Here is a 26,347-nt window from a genome sequence, read left to right as displayed (position 1 = left end):
CCCAGACATTGGAATCACTAAAGATAAGCTAGGCAGGAGGCTGAAGAGGTGGCTGTTCGGTTAAGAGCACAGGCTGCTCTTTCAGAGGGCCCTGGTTTAATTCCCAGCAGCCACATGAAAGCTCACAACCTTCTGATACCCAGTCCCAGAGAATCTGATACCCTCTTCTGGCACGCATATGGTGCACAGACATACATGCTGGCAAAAGCCCCATAAAACATACAAACTAAGTTAAAAAAATAGATGGGGCAATGAAAGTTTATGACCACATCCAGACTAATCAATTTGGTACTAAGCCAGTGTTCTAATGAAGATACAAGATAGTAACTTAGTAACAGGTTTCCATTCATGACTGGAGCAAAAAGTACTCAGGAAGATATTTTCCCCTTTAAATCAATAAGCAACATCAAAATTGGCAGAGGAACGGTAAAGGCATGAGGGTTAGATTGTTCCGTTAATGGTCTCAGTGAGTCAGAACTTCCAGGGTCCATGCTCTAGCTAGTCCCTTCCCATGCTGACCTTGGACTTGTCCACTTGCCTGCCCTTCCTTCCTTCCTTCCTTCCTTCCTTCCTTCTTCCTTCCTTTTCCTACAGAGTCTTGTTTTGCAGTCAAGGCTGGACTTCAACTCACAATTCTCCTGCTTCAGCCACTTGATTACCCATTTGTGTTATGACGGCCAGCACCAAATGCAAATTTCTCCAATGCATTATTCCCCCTTCTCTGCATCATTTTCCCTCATAGATCACCAGCTAATGTAAATTTCTTCATTGGATCCACCGCCCAGAACTTAACAGTATTTTTTATTTGTTTATTTTTATTTTTTTTTGAGACAGTTTCTCTGTGTAGTCCTGACTATCCTGGAACTCACATTATAGACCAGGCTGGCTTTGAACTCACATAGATTTTCCTGCATCTGCCTCCCAAGTGCTGGGACTAAAGACATTCGCCACCATGCCCAGCTTTTTTTCAATTTTAAAATAAAATTTTATTTGAGACAAGGTCTCACAATTTCTCTGGCTGTCCTGGAAATGTCCAGGTAGACCAGGCTGGCTTCGAACTCGAAGAAATTCTCCTGCCTCTGCCTCCAGAGTGCTCAGATTAAAGGGGTTTACCACCATACCCAGCTGTTGTTGTTTTTTTTTTTTTTTTTTTTAAGACAGGGTTTCTCGATGGGTGTTGGTGGTGCACGCCTTTAATCCCAGCACTCGGGAGGAGGAGGCAGGCGCATCTCTGTGAGTTCGAGGCCAGCCTGGTCTCCAGAGCGAGTGCCAGGATACAAAACTACACAGAGACACCGTGTCTTGAAAAACCAAAAAAAAAAAAAAAAGACAGGGTTTCTCTGTGTTTTGGAGCCTTAATGTCCTGGAAGTAGCTCTTGTAGACCAGTCTGGTCTTGAACTCACACAGATCCACCTGCCTCTGTCTCCCGAGTGCTGGGATTAAAGGTGTGTGCAACCACCACCGGGCCTACCCAGCTATTTTTAAAATGTTTCATTTGTGTGTGTGTGTGCTGTGTCACACACATGGAGGTCAGAGGACAACTTGCAGATGTCAGTTCTCTCCTACCACCTGGGTCTCAGGTCATTGGGCTTGGTTGAGTGTGTTTACCAAGTTAGCCATCTCACTGGCTCTGTCCCCTAGAATTTAACTCCTTGGCAAAGGTACCTTTGTTTTTATAATCCATTGAACAATAGGCACTTAAGGAAAACCGGAAAGGAGAGTCCAGGTGTCCCCACTCAGTGAATGATTAGACTGCAGCTCATGGTGGTGTTTGGTGACTGTACTTAGACGCACCATAAGTGGCATCTTGTATTGAGCCTGTGGACACAGGACGGCACTCCCTCCTAAGGAAAGGGGTGTATTTGCAGCCAATTGTGAGTGACCAGGGCCCTCCCAGCACTTTCAAATTGTCCCAGATGACTTTTCACCATGGTAGTGGTTACCTGAGCATTTTTTTTTAAAGATATGGTCTCATGTAGAGAAGGCTGGCCTCAAACTCACCATGTAGCTGATGAGCATGAACTCCCAGTCCTTCTGCCTCAGCCTCCCATGTACTGGGATTATAGGCATGCACCATCATTGTATGTGAACTTTTCAGTCACTGAGTAGGTCACACATGAATGCACTTGCCAAACACATTGGTGGGGACACTGTTGGGTAGGGAGTTAGAGCAAAGTAGGGGAAATCTCTGCTTTAGGATTCAGCTGCTGTCTGTTGACATTCTCAGGCTTTTGGATTGATGGAAGCTATGATTGGGGAATGTACAAACACATTCCAAAAATTTTACCCTATGGTCAAAAGGATGTTAAGTCAGAGACAGAGGGAGTCATAAATGGCTACTAAGCTAACTAAAGACAGTCTGAGATATGGATCTACAACATTCCAACTCTCCAAAATAAGTATACAGAATTTTTAAGCCAAGTGTGGCTTTTTAGAAAGTGTCACAAGGCAGACATTTATTTGTTGCCTCTAACATTCCTGAAATGGGAATTGAGACTAGGTTCTGTTTGTACCTCCACTATTAATGCTGTATGACACTGGCTAACTTAACTTATAGGTCTCAGTTATACTCAAAATTTTTCTTTTTAAATTCTGAGGCTTGAACCTAGGGTCCCTGGGGGCAGGAACCAGCCTTCTATAGTTAGGGAAGGAAAGGGGCCTGTGGTGAAAACTGCAAGTTGTTCATACATATTGCAGTGAAATGGACCCAAGTTTTAAAAGAATGAAGAGTCCAAGCAGCAGCGGTGGTGGCACACGCTTTTAATCCCAGAACTTGGGAGGCAAAGGCAAGGGGATCTCTGTGAGTTCAAGGCCAGGCTGATCTACACAGAGAAACTGTCTTTTTTTTTAAGATTTTATTTATTTATTATGTATACCGTCTTCTGCCTGCATGCCAGCAGATCTCAATCAAGGTGGTTGTGAGCCATCATGTAGTTGCTGGGAATTGAACTCAGGTCCTCTGGAAGAACAGCCAGTGCTCTTAATACTGAGCCATCTCTCCTGCCCGATGAACTCTGTCTTAACAAACAAAACAAATGGGGGGAGGAAAGAGGGAGAGAGAGAGACAGAGAGAGAGAGAGAGAGAGAGAGAGAGAGAGAGAGAGAGAGAGAGTGTTCAAACAAGCCAAGAACACTAGGGATGAGAGACAAAGAAGTTGGAAGTCAGATATAAGATAACCAGGGGACCTGATGAATTAAGGTCAGTGTTAGTTGGCCTGCTGGATGCTAGGCATTATTGCCCTCTCCCCATTTGGTTTTTCGAGACAGGGTTTCTCTGTGTAGTCCTGTCTTGAAACTCTGTAGGCCAGGCTGGCCTTGAACTCAGATATCCTCCTGCCCCCACCTTCCAGGTACTAGGATTAAAGGTGTACACAACCACTGCCTGATCTGCCCTTTTCTGTCTCTCCAATGCAGGTAATTAGAGCACACTAAATTGTAGGACAGCTTCGTTACCTGCCCCACCACTCACTGATGCCAAACGTGTTGCTTTTCTTCTGTAGTAAATAGGAAGTATATAGGGAGTCTCCCTCAATTTTCCTTTTTTTTAGCTTTAAAAAATTACAATTATCGTGTGTAGATGCATGCGCCATACTCATATGGAGGTCAGAGGACAACTTTGTGAGTTGGTTCTCTTTCCACCCTTATGTTAGTTCCAGGTTGGATTCAGGTTGCCAAGCTTGAATGGCAAGTCTTTACTCACAGAGCCATCTCTTTGGCCCTCTGTCTTACTTGTAATCCTCTTTAATAAAACTTGTCTTCACTTCACTCCTACAAGTGCCTGTGTCTTTAATCTTCATAGACCTTAAACAACCAGCTTGGAGCCATTTTCCCAGGCCAATCTGACCATGTCTGGCACTCTAGCTCCTTGTGTCAATTCACAACTGGGCTATCAGGATCCCTTACACTCAACATTCCTTCGTAAGCCACATGTGCTCTGGCTAGCAAGAAAACCCCACAGCTTTTCACGTTTTTTTTTTTTTTTTTTGAGACATTGTTCCACTGTAGCCATGCTGTAATCCTCCTGCTTCAACCTCCAAGTGTTGAGATTAGAGTAATATGCTACCACATCTGGCTTTTTTCACTTTTTAATTTTCACACAGGGTCTAAGTCACCCAGGCCAAGAACATGTGAGATGAGAACTCCTGATCCTCCTGTCTCCACTTCCTCAGTACTGGATTGTGGCCTGGTTGCTTTTGGATTAATTCCTTTAAGGTTCTAACTTGAATCCATTTAAAGTCCTCAGATCTGTGAAAGCAAACAGGAGTGTCAGTTCAGTGGGCCACCTACCCAGGGAACCAGGTTCTTCCTAGGGGAAAACAAGAACTGAATGCCCACGGACCAAAACCAAAACCAAAACCAAACAAAAACTCAGAAAAGGTGAAAACAGGCATTACTTGAGAAAGAAAAAAAAAGCATTCTGTCTGGAAGGGTAGTTTTTCCAGAGCTGGAAAATGTCTGGTAGTTCTGGATTGATCATTTGTAGGGCTCATGGGCTCTCTCATTTTGTTCTTTATCTACTCTTCCCTTTTCTATTACTTTATCTCCTCCATCCCGATGGGATTTTTGGCCTGGGGGAGATAACAAAGGTGGTGAGGTTGCATTTCAACTGTAAAGTGGGATTGTTATCTGTAAGCGTTGGGCAGATTGGATGAGACAGGTATTCTGGCACTCAGGAGTCACAGAATACTGAATGATACACAGCTAGGATGGAAAGGTATCCCTGGAGCTCAGATCAGCCCTGCTTCAGGGAAGGCTTCCCCAGAGTATCAGCTCTGCTAGGGTGGGAAAGGGCTTCCCCAGCTCCTGGGACGGGCTTCCCGATGTAACAGCTCTGCTGTAGCAGGAAAGGTTCCCCAGCCAAGTTGTTACAGTTCAGCTGTACTCTACACAGCTCTGCCAGGGGAAGATTAACACCCCCCCCCCCCCCGCGAAAGTGTTAACAGCACTGTTTTGCTCTGCCCAGGGTTGTGTCTGCTCCACCGCAAAAGGTCTCCACCCAAACCTCATTCAAGAGATTAGGAGGAAAGAATCCAGGAGAGTAGCTGCCTCTGCTAGGGTGGAAGAAGACAGCCCGACAGCCACAAGCTGAACAGACACAGGGTTTATATAGGGATTCTTAGGGGGTGGAGTTTTTCCAGGATGGGCATTGGTCAGATTTCAATCCCTGAGTTTAGTATGGCTAGATCTCCTGCTCCTGGTTAAATTAGTTTTCTGCACAGGCTTAGGGTCAGATTTGGCTCTGGTTTCAGGACCAACGTGTGTTTCTTTCATTGGTCCTTTTTAGCCTCTTGGCTCTAGTTTTAGGGCCAGGGTGTATTTCTTTCACTGACTCGGATTCCAGGGCCAAAGTATGTTTCTTTGGCTCTGCTTAGGGTGTGTTTCTTTGGCTAGCTCTTTCCCCCTACATTATCTATCTTTATCGTCCAGCAGTCATGTGTTATTTCTCCTTCCAACGTCTTCTCTATTTATTCTCTGCTAAAACCTCACAAGGTGAAAGACATGTTTTTATTTTCTTCTGGCGGTCGCATGCCTTACATGCTGGTAAATGTCTCCTGGACTAAGCGGTTCCTCTCAGATTTTTTTTGTTTTTGTGTTTTGAGACAGGGTTTCTCTGTGTAGCAATCCTGGTCGTCTTGGAACTCACTTTGTAGAACCAGGCTGGCCTGAAACTCACTGAGATCCGCCTGCTTCTGTCTCCCAAGTGCTGGGATTAAAGGTGGGCGCCACCACCGCCCCGGCTCCTCTCAGAGTTTTAGGCCCTATGTCCATTCTCAGGGCTTCTTGTCGCCCTCAGGCGAGTGCGAGCAGAGCTGAAAGCATGGAGTGAGGAATGACAGGGAAACAGCGGCTTCTCGCGAGTCGCGGACACGTAAGCGATGACCTTGCGGTCACTCGGTGCGCCAAGTCCCCAAGCGTTGTCCCTACAGTCTCCCTAGCGGTCAACCCCCTGAGCGTAGGACGCCTTTTCCGGCGGGCAGCACCCAGACCCCGGAAATCCGAAGCGTCACGGAAATGACGCAATACGTGCGCAACGCGCGCGTGCTTGTGGAGCCGGGGGCGGGGCGTGCGGGGGGCAGGGGCGGGGCGGGGCGGGGCGGGGCGGGGAGCCGAGTGACTGAAGTGGCGCTGGGAGCTGCTGTCGGACGCCGGCGGAGCGGCGGACCAGGTTCGGAGGGACGGGGGCCGCCGAGGCGCGTTCCCCTCGGAGCGGGGTGGCGGCGGTGGAGTCCAGCCGGGCGCTGACTCCGGGTCGCTCCGTCCCGCCACTTAGGCGGGCGGGCGTGGAGGGCCAGGCCGCCAGAGCCCCGCGCTCGGCCTCTCCTCCTCGGCCGAGCTCTTCACAGCTCGGCGGGACTCGGGCTCACGGGAGGACGCGGCTCCCGGTCGTTTGCCGCCGCTCCGATCCCGTCCGAGTCCGGAGTTGTGGTTGCGGCCGGGTCACATTCGGATCCCGCGTGGGTCTCGAGGATGGCGCGGGCTGCTGTGGCGCCGGGTTTTGAATACTTATACCAGGTGGTAGTGGCAAGGTTATGGGTGTCTCTGAATGAGAAGTCCTGAAGCGGAGGAGGCAGTAGGATTGCTGCGAATTTGAGGCCAGCCTCTGCCACATAGCAAGACCCGCTTATGGGGAAAAATTAATAAAAGCAGCCTCTGATGCCGAGCTGTCTAGGAGAAGAGCCAAGGGGATGTCCCTCCATCCCCTCGCGGAAGTTCACTCCAAAGAGGGAACGCCTTGGAGACTAGGTCACTGGCAGCTGGCTGTGTCTCAGAGCTGATGACCAGTCTCTGTGGTTGGGAAATGTGTGGCTGGATGCCGAAGACTTCGTGGAGTTTAGATGTGGCATTTTGGCAGAAGTTTACAGCATCACCTGGTTTTGTGTTAAGAGGACATCCTTGGCTACAATCTTGTCAAATAGCTTGCTACTTAGTATGACTGAGTTTAAGGTTTGCATGTGCTCGACAGGGACTGTTTAATTGAGCTGTATTCCCAGCCTCCGTTCAACCTTTATGAACTGATGTTTGGGGAATCATTTATTTTGGTGGGGTGGGTGTCAGGGTCTCATAATGCAAATCTATGAACCACTTTTCAAGCTAGTCAACTGAGTTGCCACTCAATGTAGTCACTGTGATTGAATTTGTGGTATTTTAAAGTTAAATGTGGGGATTAAAAATTTTAAGTGGGAACCCGGAGGTGGTAGCACACGCCTATAATCTCAGCACTAAAGGAAGGCAGAGGCCTGGGGATCTCTGAGTTCGAGACCAGCCCAGTCTACCTAGTGAGTTCCAGGATAGGCACCAAAGCTATACAGAGAAGCCCTGTCTCAAAAAAAACAAAACCAAACAAACAAAATTTTAAGTGGGGTGTGAGCTGGAGAGATGGCTTAATGGTTAAAAACACTGGCCGCTCTTAGAGAAGTCCTGGGTTTGAATCCCAGCACCTACACGACAGCTCACAACCATCTGTAACCCCAGTTCCAGGGGACTTTGATGTTCTCTTCTGGCCTTGGTAGGCACCAGGCACACAGGTGTTGCACATGCACACACACACAGGCAAGCACTTATAAAAATAAATGTTTAAAAGTTAAAAATGGGCTGGGCGTTGGTGGCGCATGCCTTTAATGCCAGCACTCGGGAGGCAGAGGCAGGCAGATCTCTGTGAGTTCGAGGCCAGCCTGGTCTCCAGAGCGAGTGCCAGGATAGGCTCCAAAGCTACACAGAGAAACCCTGTCTCGAAAAACCAAAAAAAAAAAAAAAAAAAAAAAAAAAAGTTAAAAACAGGCTTTGCTGTTAAATAATAAACGAGATCCTGCTTGGAAAGAAAAGTTAAAAATGGCTTTAAAATCATTTTTGTATTTAATTTAGTTTGTTTGTGTGTGAGCGTGCACACATGTGACTGCATGCTCAGGGTGTCTGTAGCTGTCAGAGAATGATCTGTGGGAGTTGATTTTCTCCTTCTGGATCCTGATGATCAGATTCAAGTTGTCAGGCTCAGCAGCAGGCACCTTTACTCAGTGAGCCATCTCCCCAGCCCTGAAAGAAAAATGGGGGTTAGTACTTTTCTTTTAGAAAATAAAAATAAGCTGTGATTTTTAAACGTTTTACACGAACTTTTAACTTTTCAAGAGCAGAGTACTAAATGCATAGTCCCTTATGAATCTCTGACTTTTATACTTTGCTGCCATTGCTGTTCATCAGAATTAGGAAGTACAATGTCTTCAGATAGCCACATGTGCAGTGTTGGTTATCGTTGTACTTTATGATTTTAGCATGGAGGTACCTCTATGTTTTGTTTTTTTCTTTAATAAAAGTATACATTTGTATTAACCTATACTTACTTTACTAACCTAAAAGTGCCATTGGTTCTTGCTGGTCTTGTATTTTATTTTTATTCTTTTTGTTAGTTTGTTTGAGGCAGGTCTTTACTTTGTAACACTGACTGTCCTAGAACTCACTGTGTAGAAAAGGCTGGCCTCAAACTCAGTAATTTGCCTGCTTCTCTGTCTCACTGGGATTAAGGCTATATGCCACCATGTCTGGATTTTGTTTTGTTTTCTATAAGTGTAAAAGTTAAGAAATAATGTATGTCACATGACCTTATCATACATGTCTCACAATTTGGGGGAATTTTTACATAGGATATATTTACAATTTTCTATGTGTTTCAAGCTAAAAATACATAATGACAATATTTTATTTTTGTAGTTCCTCTATAACAGTGTATATAGAATTTTCTGATTTTAGGCATACTGTTTGCTAGAGCAGTTTTTTTTCCCTTTAGATGGCACTTTGGAGCACAATTAGATTCAAAATGTTTATTAGTGGATGAAAATCTCTTTGTATTATGCTGTAATTTTCTTAAGTAGAACATATCTTGTTCCAGAAAGGATTCTTTTTTTTTCTTCTTTTCATCTTTATATTTTGATATGATACAACATATTTGCCCTGGTGAATACAGTTAGATTTCTCTGTAGAGTTAATATTTAAAAAATAACATTATTTGAAAATATTTTCCTTTCTTCCCAATGGTAGCATTAGTTTCAAGTTCACATCTCAATGATAATAAACATTGTCCTATGGCTCCTAGCTAAACTAATGTACTCTACCACATCTACTCAAAATTCGGGGTTTGTGTAGTAATGAGATAGAAGTGTAGTTTACTAAATATTAACAGAATATATGATGATATACTGTGGTGAAAGCAAAACAACAATATAATAAATCCAGAAAGGATTCTTACTGACTTGTGAAGACATGCCCAGTCTGTTGCTAGTAATGCCAAGCCAGATGGGTGAGTGGATGAGTGTGATCTGGAGTAGATGGAGAGTTAAGGTGGTATCAAGGACCAGCTCTGTACCATATGCTTGGGCTGAAGTCTGAAGTTTCTGGTTGAGGACTACAGAGGTGACTGTACTCCTTAGCAGCCAGCTGAGAAAGGAATATAATGGTTTAGTGACCTTGAAAAATAATCAGAAACTCCTCAGCTCAGTCCTTTAACTTCCGCATGCTTTGGAAGGACTGTCTGCTTTGTTATGTCTTAGCTGAATTACTCCTGGCCTCATGTGATCCAAGTGTTTTGATGTTACTATTTAATCAAGGGTTTACTGATTAATCACATGATCCACATAAGACTGTACAGTCTTCAGACTACCCTCAGAAGTATTTTTATTTTTCAGCTTTTGCTTTGATTTTGTGCTGTCTGGAAAGCACCTTGAGTTTTTTATGTTGTTGGGCAGAACTCTCTCTCTCTCTCTCTCTCTCTCTCTCTCTCTCTTTCTCTCTCTCTTCTCTCTCTCTCTCTCTCTCTCTCTCTCTCTCGTGTGTGTGTGTGTGTGTGTGTGTGTGTGTGTGTGTGTGTGTTGGAAAAGACTGACAGGAACATGAGATAGGCTGAAATGATAACAAGATCAGAGTGAGAATTCATTTCTAGAAGTCATTGAGATCCTAGCTTCACAGAGATCAAGCTTGAAAAGCCCACACACAGGATTTATGTTTAAGGTGGGAATATAGCCACTCATCTTAGGTATATAGCTAGTAAGTCATTGTCTTTCTTTGCACACTGAAAAGTTACTCTTTCTGTAATAATAGGATTTCTAGAGTGCCAGCACGGTTGGTGTGGCAGGGGGCTCTCCTTATTTACCTTAGTAAACAGTAGGTGAGACCATCCTTGCCTAAATACAGTTGTGTAATCTTGTGGCTCCTTAATTGCATTTCCATCAACCTTGGCATTGTTTTATAATTGTTCCCTGAAGAATGAGTTGGACCAGTGACCAAAGCTTTGACTACAATAAGGATAATGCAAATGAGAATTCTAGAAACAGAAACGTAATTGAAAGCTAATGAGGTAGACTGACTAAAATATATCACAGAATCTGGTATGCAGTGCAGTGATGCAGCATGTTCATAGTATGCACAGACCTCTGGCCTTTATCTTCAGTACATGAAAGAAAAAAGACAAAAAAACCAAAGTTCTTTATAGTTAGTGTCTTGAGATAATATTCTTGGCTTCTATGTAGCAAATTAATTCTGTTTCAACCTTTGAAAATTTGTTAGCCACTACAATTGGAACCTAATGTGGCAGTTTGTGGAGGGTTTCATATATTGTTCAGTCATGAATATATCACTTTTAATGCTATTGATGAGATTCATATGGAATAGTTGCTTTCATACCCATGTGCTGATTCTCCAAAATTTTATTATGTTGTTACCTGCCCCACCAAATAAGACGTTTTACAACAGAGGCAACATTGAAATAGCATATTTTAACCATATATAGTTCTATTTTGTGGTGCTAGGATCAAACCCAGTACCTCATACTTTTTAGGCAAGTGCTCTACACACCTAGCCACACACACAATAGAGTCACATTTATTTCATTTTCTCTCTAATTTCTTTTCTAAAATAATTGTGTGTGTGTGTGTGTGTGGGGGGGTCTTGCCTGCATGTATGTGCATACAGTGCCTGAGGAGGTCATAAGATCCTTTGGAGCGGGAGGTACAGGCAGTTGTTAGCCACCATGTGAGTGCTGGGAACAGACCCCAGGTCCTCTGCAAGAACAGTTAGTGCTCTTAACCACTAAGCCATCACTCAGCCCCCTCTAATAACTTCTTAAAAAACTATTATTTATACACATGTATTTGTAAGTACACATGTGCTTGTATACACACTGCAAATACCATGACTTGTATATGGAGAGCAGAGGACAATTTTTTGGAGTTGGTTCTCTCCTTCCACCTTTATATGGGTTCCAGGAATTGAACTAAAGTCATCAGGCTTGTGCAGCAAATGCCTTTACCCACTGAGCCATCTCATTAGCCTCTAATAACTTCTTATATATTGTTTGTTTTCAAGGGTTTCTCTGTGTAGCCTTGACTATACTGGAACTTGTTCTGTAGACCAGGATGACCTTGAACTCACAGAGATCTGCCTGACTCTGCTTCTGGTGTGCTGGGATTAAAGGCATTCAATACCACCACTGGCCTGTGTTTTTTTGATTTAGGGGTTTGCTAGCTAATTCAAGCTGCGCTTAACCTTGGAATCCTCCTGCCTTAGCCACCTGAGTGTTAGATTTATAGGCTTGTGTGGTTTGCTTGCCTGCCTGCTTTCCTTCCTTCCTTCCTTCCTTCCTTCCTTCCTTCCTTCCTTCCTTCCTTCCTTCCTTCCTTCTTTCTTTTTTCATCCCTCTTTCCTTTTTTTTTTGAGACAGGGTCTTATGTATCTCAGGTTGGACTCATACTCACTATGTAGCCTGAGGATGACCTTGAATTCCTAATCCTCCTGCCTCCACCCAAGTGCTAGCATCATTGGCTTGTCTCACCATATGTAGTTTATGTGGTGCTGAGGATGGAACCCATGCTAGGCAAGCACTCATCAAGTACTGTCTCCCTAGCCCCAAGCTTTGATTTTTTTCTCTTCCCAAATTTCCCTCTGTCCCCTCCATCAATGCACCCTGGGTTCTCTGCCTTTTGCTGGTGGTGCCTCCTTATAATACCATTTCGCATTTTCCAGGATTGGATCCTCCTAGTGTGAGGTACTTCAGAAGCTCTTGGTGCACTTGTGATGGTGCCTTTAAACACTGATACTTCACACTGTTTCTAGCTTTCCAGTTCTTAGCAGGAGGTTGGCACAGGCTTCTGTCATACTCAGAAAAGGGTGTCTCAGACTGGAGAGATGGCTCAGTTGTTATGAGCACTTGCTGATCTTCAAGGACTTGGGTTCAATTCCCAGCACCCACATGGTGGCTTACAACCATCTGTAACTACAGTTCTAGAGAGCCTGTCTTCTGGCCTATGTGGGCACCAGGCACATATGTGTTATGTAGACATATATGCAGACAAAACACCAATATGAAATAAAAATAATTGAAAAAGAAAAGGGCATCCCCTCCTGGAGTCAGGAGGAGAAATGAGTCACTTCACACCTGTGGTGCTTTCTTTATAGCTGTAATTTCCAAGGTGCTTCCCAGTAGCATTGCTTAGGACCTGGATAAACTCAGACTTTGTGACTCAGAAGTATATGAGAAAAGGTGAAATGGCTAAAGCAGAACTGAGTCAGATAGAACTGAAAACAACTGTCCTGTGGTGGAGATGCTTTATGTATCACAGAATGATGTTCCTCAGGTGGGGCCAAGTCTGCTTCCTTAGGTACTTAGTAATTGCCCATCTGAGTGCTGGCTGTTCCCTAGGAGGAGCACTGAGAGGAGGACAATAGGTTGGCACAGCTGGATTATCCTGAGCCTTGGGAATGGCATGCTCAGATTAGAGCTCTAACTGAGCACAGCTGCCTGCGAGTTCTGAAGAATGCCGTGCCACTGGCTCAGGTCACTCTAAATTGTGTCTCACGAGATTGATTTATCTTTTGGGATTACTTGGACAGAGTAGTGTTTACATACTTTGTTTTGTAACAGTTAACAAGGAAACCTGACATCAATTGTATGCATGAAATACTTCTTTTAGAAGGAATGTGCATCAAGTGGGCAAGTTGATAAAACCTGTGTACAGATTGGAAGTGCCATGTCTTTGTGTGATGATGCCTTCATAACATAAAAGAAGGCTAAAGAGCATTCAAAAAGAGCAGGTGGGAATTAAAGGGAAAATTGAGAAATGTAGACACAGAAGCAGAGAATATCAGTAGGTAATTTATTTGAAAAAAATTATGCATGGTAACATATCAATAACAATTGTTAATAGGGTGCTGAAGAAAGCACTCAGGTTAAAAGCAAATACTGCCATTACAGAGAACCCCAACCCATGTTGGGGGGCACTCAACTCCCTGTAGCTCCAGTTCCCTGGGACCCAACACCCTTTTTTGTCCTTCTTGATCACCTGCACTCACAAGTGCACAGGACACACATATGTATCACATAATTAAAAATAAAATCTTGAAAGACAAATAGTAATGACATTGGACAGCTGTTGATTAGCGGAAATTAAAGTTTTCTGGCACTGCTTCTGAGGCTGTGGGAAGTAGGTTCCCTTACCCCATGAGTGGGATGGTAGGAATTGTCTTTTTTTGAGGCCCATTTGAAGGAATATGTCAGAATGTCAAGTGCATGCACTAGGACTTTCCACCTGGGTTTCCAGGAGACTGCTCAGGGTTTTCAGAGAGCCTGCCCATGTCCTTGTCCTGCCAGCTGCCAGCCAGTCTCTCAGACTCTTTATTAATATTATCTCTCTATATAAGAACATGCCTCATTGTCCCATGTAAATGTTATTTTCCACTCTCTTTTTGCCTATCTATTTTGGTCACAGGTGAGGTCTTTTTAAAACTAGATGGATGTTTAAATTTGGGTATTCAAATTTCACTTCCTTCTTGGTTTTCCTGTAGCTTCTAGGCATAGAAGTTTGATAAATATGTAATGTTATTATGTCTTTCATCTGTCTCTCTTCAAAGTTTTTAAGTTGTACCAGGTGTGATGGTGGACACCAGTAATCCCATCACATGGGAGATTTAAGGGGACTGCAGGCCAGCTTGGGTCACATAGTATGACAAATTGGGAGACTTTGTCATCTCTTCCCTCTCTTAAAAAAAAAAAAAAAAGGTTGGATTTGGTGGTACACACCTTTAATCCCAGCAGAGGTAGGTGCATCCCTATGAGTTCATTAATTATGTGTGTATACATACATACGTACATACATACATACATACATACATACATACATACGTCTGTACCCATGTGTGCAGGTACCTGTGGAGGCCAGAAGAGGGCATCAGATCTCTTGGAACTGGAGTTACAGGTGGATGCAAGCTGCCATGTGGTGCTAGGAATTGAACCCAGGTCCTCTGCAAGAGCAGCCAGTGCTCTTAACCACTCAGCCATCTCTCCAGCCTCTTTAACAGGTCTTTCCAGTTACTTTGAGGGATGTCAGCTTGTTGGCCAATTATTCACAACTGTTTATCTAAAACATTCCCTTTCCCTCCTTCCTTTAATATTATTTTATATTGTTCATACTGTTTTAACTAGAATGCAGGAAAAATTCAGAAAATTAATTTAGAGAATTAAAAACTGTCCTGTGGGTTTTTTTTTCTTTGTTTTGGTTTTGGTTTCTCTGTAGCCTTGGCTGTCCTGGAACTCACTCTGTAGAACAGGCTGGACTCAAACTCAGAGATCTTCCTGCATCTGCCTCCAGAGTTCTGGGATTAAAGGCCCAGCAAAACTGTCATGTTTATTGTTGCTGATGAAATATAGGATCATTTTCTGAGTTCCAAAAAGTCTTGAGAATTTTATTGTCATTTGTAGTAAATTTATAGATTTTGGAACCTATGTCATTTTACTAATATTTCTTGTTTTGTTTTTTGTTTTTTGAGACAGGGTTTCTCTGTAGGTTTGGAGGCTGTCCTGGAACTAGCTCTTGTAGACCAGGCTGGTCTGGAACTCACAGAGATCGCCTGCCTCTGCCTCCTAAGTGCTGGGATTAAAGGCGTGCGCCACCACTGCCCGGCTTTACTAATATTTCATATGTATTTTATTTAGTGTTACTGTAAGTCTTACTAGTTATAGCATTATCATTAAAGCTTCTTTTCATTTCTATTTTTGTCTTTTATAGTCCAGGCTGGTCTTGAACGTGGACTTCTCCTACTGCAACCTCTCAAGTGCTAGGAGTATAGGCATGTTTATGATCATCCCTTATATATCAATATTTTTCACATCCACCACATAACTTTTTTATTAAAATATTTCCTAGGGATTTTTACATATTGATGTTACTGTGAGATATTTTATATTAAGATAATATATATATATAATATATAGAGATATATATTTATATCTTATATATTTCATTATATATCTTGTTATTCAGCAGTTGTTAGAATTCCATAGGTTTCATATACACATATTTGACTAGTTTTTCAAAAAAGACTCATAAAATTTCATTGTTTCAAGATTAATTATTAAGTGGGGAGATGGTGGCACACACCCCTTAGTCTCAACACTTGGAAGGCAGAGGCAGGCAGATCTCTGAGTTAGTCTACAAGGCAGTCAGGGCTACATAGAGACACCTTGTCTAGAAAAACAAACAAACAAAATTCAATAGTAGTAGTGTTTCTTCATCCAGGCTCGAGCTATATACTGCCCATGTTAAACACTAAGATCCATAGAGCTTTTGCTTATGGTAGTGGCCCAGGTGTCTGTCAGTATGTAAGAATATTTGTTGAATCAATGAGTACACACTATAGAATACATAGGTGGGTGTGGTGGCTGACACCTGTAATGCCAGTACTCAGGAGCTTGAGGTGGGAGAATTGCAATGAGTTTGACATCAGTATAGACCTCACAGTGGGACCCTATGTCAGAAAACCAAAACAACTAGAAAGAGGCTATCACCTGTCAGCTGTGCTATTTTACGTTCTTCTCGGAATGTACAGGACATTGGTAATATAAGTGCTTATTTGTGTCAATCTGATGGATCTTAAGTGATGCCTCATGCTGGTAGAGTTTTTGTTTGTTTGTTTTGGGCAGTGCTGGGGATCAAGCCCAGAGCCTTGAGCAAATTAGGCAAGTGTTCTACCACTGAGCTACACCCTCAGCCCCATCTGATGGCTTCTACTGGCTCTCAGGTATTGCTGTCATGGCTAGGGGTGGGAATGACTCCTGTATACTGCTTGCTGGAAATATTAAGGACAGTGAAGGACTGGAACTTTTGCCCTGTTTACAAGTAGCAAGTGAGCCTGCCAAAGTTGATTGATGCAGGCAGAAGGCCTGAGACTCATGTATCAGAAACAAAGGGACCCACTATTCAGGATATCAGCTGAGTAGGCTTTATGTCACAGTGAGTGCCTTTGCCCACAAGTCCCATGAAGGCAGAGTCACAGCTAAGGAGTTCAAGATTGAGGAACCCAGATTTCATGACTTTATTTGTCTGTTGACTTTTGCAGGGAGGGACATGATGTACTCATTCGACTGAGTGGTAAACAGACTCTCCCCTGTTATGTAAGGAAAAGAACACTTACCTCTTTTGCTTTTACATTTTCAGTTAGGTGTTGTATATGTTTGTAGATGCACATATATCATGCTTTGTATGTGGAGGTCAGAAGACAAATTGCTGGAGTCGGTTCTCTCTTTCCACTGTGTAAGGCTCTACTTTTTGAGTTGTCTTGCCAGTCCTAGCCCATACAGAGTTTGATTAGGTCGCCCAGGTTGACCTGGAACCTACAATATAGCCCAGGCTGCCCTTGATCCTCCTGCCTCAGTCTGTTGAGTACTTGGATTATCCTAACATCTGGCTAGAAAGTTCTTCCTTTTTGGTTTTTGGTTTTTCTCTGTGTAATAGCTCTAGATTTCCTGGAACTTGCTTTGTAGACCAGGTTGGCCTGGGACTCATAGAATTTAGCCTGCCTCTGCTTCCTGAATTCTGGGATTAAAGGTGTGCACTACCACCACCCAATTTCTTGCGAGTTGTGTCTCAGCAGTTTTCCTGTATTTTTGTCTTTACTTTCTTCTGTCTTGGAAACTGGATTTAGTTATTTTGCTCTGCCATATACTTCCAAAAGTGTCTGTACATTTGACACCTCCCAGGAGAAGTACAGAGCCAGAAGAACCCAAGTTTGGCTCCTACTCCAGCCACTGCTGCAAATGTACAGAATTGTTTGTCCCTGTGGCTTAAGAAAAGGGAATGGCAGTAAATTAGTGGCTGGGGTGAGAGCTCAGTCAGGAAAGTACCAGGGGAGGTAGACTTGGAATCCCAGCTGAGGAAGTAGAGACTGAAGGGTCCTGGGGCTCACTGTCTAGTCAGGCTAGTCTAATTGGTGAGTGGGAGACCCTGCTTGGAAGGAGGTGACCCAGTTCTGAGGAATGACACTTGAGGCTGACCTCTGGTCTCCATGTGAGCACATGCACACACCCACACACACACACACACACACCACCAGAAACAGAAGAGTAGGAGGATCTCCCTGTGCCTTCCTCTTGCTTTGAGCCAAACTTGAGCTTTTCCTGTGTTTCAGGCCCAGTGTGTCTGATGCTGAAGGGAAATGGAGATCTCACTGAGGGTTTGGTGACATCTGAGTTCTTAATTCATTCTCTCTCTCCCTCCCTCTCTCTCTCTCTCTCTCTCTCTCTCTCTCTCTCTCTCTCTCCCTCTCTCTGTTTCTCTCTCTCACACACACACTCACTCACTAGTGTGCCCTTTCTACCTTTACAGCTCACATGTCAGTCAGGTCTTTTCTCTGTATCCACTCATCTCTGATCTACTTTTGGTTTCAGGTTATGCCTGACTTCCTTCTCGGGTTCACCTTGTATCTGCATACCTAAATATTCAACCAAAGGGTGAGGTTGTGCTCAAACCTCTCTGGCCAGTAGAGCTTTGGTTCTTAGGGGCAGAACCTGTGTATACAGAGGCAACGTGGTGGCTCCAGAAAACATATGAGGGTCTGAAGTCTGATTGTATACTTTAGCAGATTCATAGATCCACTAGTAGGATGGGAGTTTCATCTATTTTGTGTGTGTGGTGTATGTATGTATGTGTTCTTATGAGTGTGTAGACAGGTACACGTATGTGCTTGTGTGTGGAAGCCAGAGGTCGAAGTTGGGTAGACCATCTTCTTCAATTGTCGTCCTTTTTAAAAATTATTTAAATCAGAAACAAGTTTGTTCCACATGTCAATCCCAGCTCCCTCTCCCTTCCCTCCTCCCCTGCCCCCCCACCAACTTCTGTCCCATTCCCTCTCTGCTTCCCAGGGAGGGTGAATTCAGGTCATCAGGGTTTTGCTGAGCCATCATACCCACCCCATAGTGGATTTATTTGCACATTCTCCATGTACCCAGTGTGCTATCTGGGTATCTTTTGGCATAATGGCCACATGTTTGGAGAGGATAACACTTAGATTTGGTTCTTTAAAAATATGCCAATCAGGCCACCCCTCCCCCCCAAGAGCATCAATAGTTGCATTCTGGAAGCACACATCTGAATTCATGAGGAGAGTTTGAGAGTTGGATTAGTGGACTTGTCCCATAGAGAGCCACAGTAGCAGGGCCATACTGTGTGGCTTCCCATCAGAGAGGGCATACCCTAGTGAACAGGTGCTTTAAAGGGTTTGCTGGAGAATAGCTAGCTATGTGCCAGCCTTGTTCTCCCTACTTACATGGCTTCTCCTTAGGCTGGAGCTTGATGAGCTGGAGGTGACTCTGTTGTTAGGTGGCTGTCAATATGTTTAATTGATTTTTTCTTTGTTAAGCAAATACCTTTTTTGTTTTAAAAGTTCTTATGTGTATGGGTGTTTTGCTTGCATGTATGTCTGTGCACTCACACACCCATGTGTGTAACTGGTGCCCATGTAGAGTTGCCATGTGGGTGCTGGGAGTGGAACCAAGTCTTCTGGAAGAGCAGCCAGTGCTCTTAACTGCTGAGACATCACTCCAGCCCCATGCAAGCCCTCAGCTCTGTCAGATCTTAAAGGGAAGCTTATTTACTATGGGAAAGGAGCTATAGAAACAATGGCTGAAACAAAGTATCCTTAGAATAGATACATCTTTCATTGAAAAAGCAAAAGTGTAGCTAATGGTTCTAGGCTATTCCTCCTTTGGAGTCCCTCCCACTCATTATTTTCCTTTACTTATTCTTTTTTTAAAAAAGGTTTTGTTTTTAATTTTATTTATTATGTATACAACATTCTGCTTCCATGTATATCTGCACACCAGAAGAGGGCACCAGATCTCATAATGGATGGTTGTGAGCCACCATGTGGTTGCTGGGAATTGAACTCAGGACTCTGGAGGAGCAGTCAGTGTTCTTAACCTCTGAGCCATCTCTCTAGCTCTCCTTTACTTATTCTTAATAAATCTATCTTTACTCTGTTAAAAAAAGTAAAACAGAAAGTTCTCAGATGAGACATGAGCATGATTTGTATGGAAAACAGTAATCCCATGGAAATTTTTGTGCAGATTGTGAGTTTGGACAAGCAGTTGCAGATAGTGTAGTAGAAAAAAATTGTCATCTTATCTGGGTGTGAACCCTTTCTGTTACTTGTTTTTAGTACAGTTTATATACTTTTTAATTTTTTCTTCTAGTACTGTGGATTGAACACAGGGCCTCCCACAAACTAGGCAAGTACTCTACTACTGAGGTAGATCCTCAGCCCTCTCTTTACATTTCTTTTTAACATTTAAAAATATTCATTCTTTTATTCATTCATTCATTTATTTGTGTATGTGTAGGGTTGGGTTGTACACATGCCACTGTGTGTAGAGGTCAGAGGCCAACTTTAAATTCTGTCCTGGAATTCTCTGTGTAGATCATGGTGGCCTCAAACTCCCAGAGATTCACCTGTCTCTGCTTCCCTATAGCATTACACCTGGCTTTTTTGTTGTTGTTGTTTTGTTTTTAAGGTAGGTTCTTGTGGGGTCCCTGCAAGCGTCACGGCAGGTAGGGAAACAAACCTCAAAGAGATGAAAATAAAAACTTTGTTCAGCCCGATTTAGTCAGCTAGGCTGGATCAAACTTTGGGAGTCTGATGCCAGGTGTTTTATTGCCAGCATATTTAAACACAGTACAATTTGAGGAAAAGTTTCTTGGTGTAATACAATCCCTGGTGTACAAGGAGGTATAATTATATTGAAACTCAAAGTGCATGTCACTTCTTCCAAGAAGATGGACTCTAGAGATAGGCTACATGTACTAGCTTAAGGGCCTAGAGAAGGATCTGGTGTGGTCGTGGTCATACAGATAGTGTAGAGGTCATTTATACTATTAGCCACATCTGGCCCTGGTTGATATGGCCTGACTTTACAGATAACACAGCTCACCAGGCTATTAATCAACTCCAATTCCCAGTCTTCTGGATGGAAAAACAGGTTCTTTATAATGGATGGTTGCCTCTGGTGGCTGCACTTCTTTACATCCCTACTTAGAGTATAGAAGGTTTCTGATTTCTTCTCATTCCTATCAGTAATACCTCGTGTGTGTGTGTGTGTGTGTGTGTGTGTGTGTGTGTGTGTGTGTGTGTGTGTTTAAGGTGGCTTTCCTACCAATGTGAAGTGATGTCTCATCGTGGTTTTGATTTATCCCAGGAGTTTCTCTCATGTGTTTGCTGACAATTAAATATTTATTTTGACGTAAGGTTTCTGTAAGCTAGATGGGCCTAGACCCTGAAATCCTCCTGCCTCAAATTTTGGAATTAGAGGCATATGGGAACATGTCCAGTCTTCCTTTGTTAGTCATTTTTGTTTGTTTGCTTGAGCCAGGGTCTTACTGTGTATTTCTGGCTGGCCTAGAATTCACAAAGATCCATCTGCCTCTCTTTTCAAGTGCTAGGATTAAAGGTGTGTACTACTATCTCAGCTTGTTGGCCATTCCGTAAAGTATATGTTATTAATTTTTGTTTGTGTGTAAGCATGTGCCACACAGCACATGTGTGGAGGCCAGTGGACAACTTTGGGAGGTTGTTAGGTTGTCTGCCAGCATGCTTTTTATGCTCTGGGTTTTATCTTTTCTGTAGAGGTGGAAAATGTCTTCTCCCATTTCTTAGACTGCCCCTTTTTACTCTGTTGTTTGCTGTGCAGATGTTTTCAAGTTTGCTGTCGTCCTATTTGTCTGTTTTTGTTGCTTCTGTTACCTGTTTTTTGGTGTATTGACAAAGTCCTTGCCAGTGTTAGGAAGCTTTTCTTCTAGGAGTCTAAAGCTTTATGCTTAAGTCTTTAATCCAGTATTAGTCTCTTAAGGTTCGATGTGTATTTTGGGCCATCAGATTAAAGTCTTTCTTCAGTGTGACTCTGCTGGAACTTGCCATGTTTAACTTTGGGCTTTGTACTGCCCTCTTTCCCTCTCTTCTTTCTTTCTCCTCTTATGGCTTGAAGAACTTGGACTCACTCTAATTTTTCTTCATGAGTATTATATTTTAGTAGTATGGTAGTACATTAATTTTCAATGCTTTCTCACTCCTTGGTTATCAGGAAGAAGATGAGCCTGAAGTCCGAACGCCGGGGAATTCATGTGGATCAATCTGAGCTCCTGTGCAAGAAAGGATGTGGTTACTATGGCAACCCTGCCTGGCAGGGTTTCTGCTCCAAGTGCTGGAGGGAGGAGTACCATAAGGCCCGCCAGAAGCAGATCCAAGAGGACTGGGAGCTGGCAGAAAGGTAAAAGGACCTCACTGGCTAGGTAAAGGTAAGGTGTGGCTACCAGTGACATAACCAGGTACAAAGTCCTATCATTGCCCAGCTATGCTTCTCTCTTTTATTAAGAGCTATCAGCAGGTCAGTTCGTCATAAAGAGAGGATTCTTTCTTCTTTCTGATCAGCACTTAATAAAAATCACTTTTAGTGATTATTTTGTTTGTTGATTTTACATTTGAGTGTGCTGTTCTTACCTCTATCGAAGGCAAGCATACTTTGTGGTGAAGATGAATTGAGGTCATATATGTGATATGCTGCTCACAGGGTTTGGCAAGTGGCTCTTAAGTATTGCTTTCCTCATTTGTTTCACATACCCAGCATGGCAGGCTTGTAGCACAGTGATAAAAAATATAGTAACATATAGGTGTTGACCTAGTTAGTTATGTACATGGTCCTTGAATTGTGGACATTTAATTTTTCTTTTAAAATGGGATTACTTCAAAGTGTCTGTGTCATCTTCAAATGCTAGTATGACAAAATTAAAAGATAGAAGTGCTGATGAGTATAGGGGCTCAGGAAATGCCGGGAGTAAAGCCGATCCTTTGCCATGACATCCTGCAGACTGTGATGCTATCTCAGCAGAAGGTCAAGCCAGACTCTAGCTTTTGGTGCTTTTCCATGTCTAGTCACATGGTATTTGTGAATAACTGTGCTGTTTATGTTCACATCTGTGGTGCACTCAGAGAATTGTGCATGAGCTCTGCTTCCAGGGCCTGTGATCTTAACTGCTGAGCTATCTTTCTAGCCTATTAAGTTTTTTTATAGCTCCTTGTATTAAGTGCTATAGTACAGACATAAACAGGTTAACTTGTTGGGTTTATAATTTCTCTGGGTTCCCTGCCACACAATGAATTTCAGAATGATAGTTGGCTTGCAGAGTTCCTCATCATCTGGAGACTTCAGTATATCCAGCACACAGTCCATCTCATCAGTGGTCCTCCTGTCTCTGCCTTCCAAGTGCTGGGGTTACAGATGTGAGCCACCAGGCCTGGAGTGAAGCCACACTTTATGTCTGTCATTTCCTATTGGAATCTATACTTTCACTGGGTAGACTCCTAGTCATCCTGTAGATATGCTCCTGGTGTCACTGCTGTAGAACTTTCTCAGACCTTTCTCCTGGTGGAGTTTTTCTGTCCTGTGTTCTAAAAGCACTTACTTTCCACTCTGTTTTAGGAATTGTCCTCTGGATAGTGATGTTCCTTACAGCTGTTGATTAGGGAATAGTGCTACACCACCCCACCCCTAATTTTCAGTGCTGATGATTGAGCATAGATCTCATGCATGCTGGGCATGAGCTCTGCCCCTGGACTACATCCATTCCAGCAAGTCTGTTTATTTCCTTGTTTATGAAAGCTAACTCTCTCTCTCTCTCTCTCTCTCTCTCTCTCTCTCTCTCCTCCCTTCCCTTATTTGTCATTTATTTATTTATTGTGGTTTTTGGAGAAAGGTTTCTCTGTGTATGTGTAACAGTCCTGGCTGTCCAGGCTGACCTTGAACTCTGTGGCTTTTGGAGGCTGTCCTGGAACTAACTCTTGTAGACCAGTCTGGTCTGGAACTCACAGAGATCTGCCTCTGCCTCCTGAGTGCTGGGATTAAAGGAGTGCGCCACAACCACCCAGCTAGACCTATTTCTTTTTTTTTCCTAAAGATTTTTATTTATTATGTATACAACATTCTGCTTCCGTGTATATCTGCACATCAGAAGAGGGCACCAGATCTCATAATGGATAGTTGTGAGCCACCATGTGGTTTCTGGAATTGAACTTAGGACCTCTGGAAGAGCAGCCAGTGCTCTTAACCTCTGAGCCATCTCACCAGCCCTAGACCTGTTTCTTAATATAGTAATTTGAGACAGGGTCTTAGTCTATAACCCAGGCTGACCTCAAACTCAGCAATCTTGCCTCAGTCTCCCAAATTCTGAGATTATAAGTGTAAAACCTGTTTATTTTGTTTGTTTTGTTTTTGAGGCACTGGGGATTAAACCCATACATTGAACTCTTCAACAGGTATAGAATTTCATCTTATAGCTGTGTCCTTGAGACCTCAGACTCATTTGACATATTTAGCTTCTGTTTATAAAGTTTTTAGGTCCTACTCAGTTATTTAAACAAGATCTCTTAGGCCTTGGGAAAGCTTGTAGAGGATCCGGATCTTTCATAATCCTCTCCCTGAATTTCAGACTTCAGCGGGAGGAGGAAGAGGCCTTCGCTAGCAGTCAGAGCAGCCAAGGAGCCCAGTCCCTCACGTTCTCCAAGTTTGAGGAAAAGAAAACCAATGAGAAGACCCGCAAGGTCACCACAGTGAAGAAGTTCTTCAGTGCCTCTTCCAGGGTTGGATCCAAGAAGGGTAATTTTCTCTTTACTTCTTATGTGACTGAATAGGCGACAGACTAGATCTAGAAGTCAGGTGGACTCAGCCTTTTACATCTGTAAGCTTTTATATCTTAAGAATTCTCATCCAGATTTAACACAGAAATAGAGTTTGGTGTTCAGACAATAAATGAAATAATATTCTCTTTGATTCAAAGACACTGTTTTTTTAAAGAAACTATTTCACAGGAGAACTAAAGGGAATTGAAATGTGTAGTTCTGTTTATAAAACTCTCCTCCAATCTACCTGTCATTGGCTACTTAATGTTTGTTTTGTACTTTTATTTTTTGGCCTTGTTTTTCTTATGTAATACCCACTCTGTTCATAAGTTATCAGAAGTGGCTCTTTCTGGGATTCAAAGTCACCTGAGAGATTTTTCTCTCTCAAAGCTTATTTCCTATGCTATTAGGAAACATACAGATAGGAGAAAGCTCTTTTGGGGCTCTTGAGCAACTCATATTAAGTACTTTCTTGTAGATGGATTTGTATTCATTCATCTATTTTAAAATTTTTTTATAAGTGTGGGTGTTTTGTTTGCTTGTATGTCTGTGCACCACTTTGTGCCCGGTGCCCTCAGAGGCCAGAAATGGGTGTTAGATGCTTTGGAACTAAAGTTACAGATAGGTGTGAGGTGCCACATGGGTTCTGGGAATCAACCTTGGGTCTTCTGGAAGAGCAGTCAGTGATCTTAACCACTGAGCCATCTCTCCAGCTTCTCATTCATCGTGTGAGTGCGTATGCATGTGTGTAGGCAGGCCAGAGATTGACCTTTTGTATCTTTGGTTGTTCTCTACCTTTTTCTTTTTTCTCTTTTTGGTTTTTTGAGATAGGGTTTCTCTGTATAACAGCATTGGCTATCCTGGAACTCACTATGTAGACCAAGCTGGCCTCAAACTCACAGAGATTCACATGCCTCTGCCTCCCAAATGCTGGGATTAAAGGTGTGTACCACCACTGTCTGGCTTCCAGGCAGAGTCTCTTAACCCAACCTCCCTGATTTAGCTAGACTGGCTGTCCATTAAGTCCCAGAGGGCTTTGTGTCTATGTGGCCTAAGGTTTAGGATTACAGGCTTGTGCCACTATGCTTAGCTTTTGTGTGAATTCTGAGGGCTGAACTGAGATCCTCATGCTTGTGCAACAAAATACTTTACTATCTGAGTGTTCTCCCTAGCTCCTTTATCTTTTTTTTTTTCTCATTTAAAAACTGTTTTTAAGTGTTGGAGAGATGGCTCAGAGGTTAAGAGCACTGACTGCTCTTCCAGAGGTCCTGAGTTAAATTCCCAGCAACCAGATGGTGGCTCACAACCATCTTCAATTCAATCTTGTGCTCTCTTCTGGCATGTAGGTAGAACAGTGTATATGTAATAAATAAATCTATTAAAAAAACTGTTTTTAAGCCAGGCGTAGGTGGTGCACTCCTTTAATCCCAGCACTTGGGAGGCAGAGGCAGGTGGATCTCTGTGAGTTTGAGGCCAGCCTGGTTTACAGAGCAAGTACCAGGATAGGCTCCAAAGCTACACAGAGAAACCCTGTCTGGGGGGGAAAAAACCCACCAATGTTTTTAATCTTTTATGTGAGTGCAAGTGCTCAAAGAGACAAGGGATCCCCTGAGCTGGAGTTACAGGTGGTTGTTAGTTGTCTGATGTGGGTGCTGGGAACTGAACTCAGGTCCTCTGAGTTCTTCTGTGCTCTTAACTCTGTGCTCTTAACTGATGAGGCTCTCTCAGCCCTCAACTGCTTCTTACAGTGGTAAGTGAGGGCTGGAGATCTAGCTTAGTAGTAAGGGCCCTTGTTTTTGTGGAGAACTCCAGTTCTGTCAGGCAGCTGCCTGTAACTGTCGCTCCATGGAAACCAGTGCCTTTGGCAAACTATGTGGCATCTGTATTCATTCACATAGACACATACATATACAGAATTACAAATAATAAAAATGAAATTAAAATGCTGTAGAAAGAAGATTGCCATTAAAGGCATGGTGATTTGGTACTAGAGAGATGGCTCAGTAGTCAAAAGAATACTGACTGCTCTTCTGGAGGACCCAGATTTGAGGTTGAGCACCCATGTGGCAGCTGACAGCTGTCTGTAACTCCAGTTCCAGGGAATCCAGTAGCCTCTTCTGGTCTCCTTAGTCACTGGGCACAGAAATAGTACATAGACACTTATGTAGGCAAAACATCCATATGTATAAAATAAAATGAAAACAGTAATATATGAAAGTAAAAGCTCATTTGTTTTGTCAGTGAGCAGACAGGCTAGTTGACGAGGCTCAGTGAGGCTAAAAAGACACTGGTTGTGTCTGAGCCTCACAGCCTTATGCTGTAAATCTGAAATGGTGAGAGACTTCGAGCAAACATTGATGCTGGAGGAGA

At 43.1% G+C, this 26,347-nt stretch overlaps 1 protein-coding gene across 1 annotated transcript; it reads left to right on the top strand.

Moving 5' to 3' along the window:
• Positions 1-6,089: 6,089 nt before the first annotated feature.
• On the top strand, positions 6,090-23,954 carry LOC113837857 (rab5 GDP/GTP exchange factor; the record flags this gene model as incomplete). The annotated part of the gene is given in 3 exon segments (XM_027433686.2): positions 6,090-6,167; positions 21,387-21,572; positions 23,788-23,954. Coding segments are annotated over 2 exon segments (346 nt in total), but the record flags the coding sequence as incomplete, so codon positions are not given.
• Positions 23,955-26,347: the final 2,393 nt, after the last annotated feature.

This window comes from Cricetulus griseus, unplaced genomic scaffold (assembly GCF_003668045.3).
Source record: "Cricetulus griseus strain 17A/GY unplaced genomic scaffold, alternate assembly CriGri-PICRH-1.0 unplaced_scaffold_349, whole genome shotgun sequence".
Classification (NCBI taxonomy): Eukaryota; Metazoa; Chordata; class Mammalia; order Rodentia; family Cricetidae; genus Cricetulus; species Cricetulus griseus.
The sequence above is the reverse complement of the archived record's forward strand: the minus strand, read 5'-3'. Positions and strand labels throughout refer to the sequence as shown.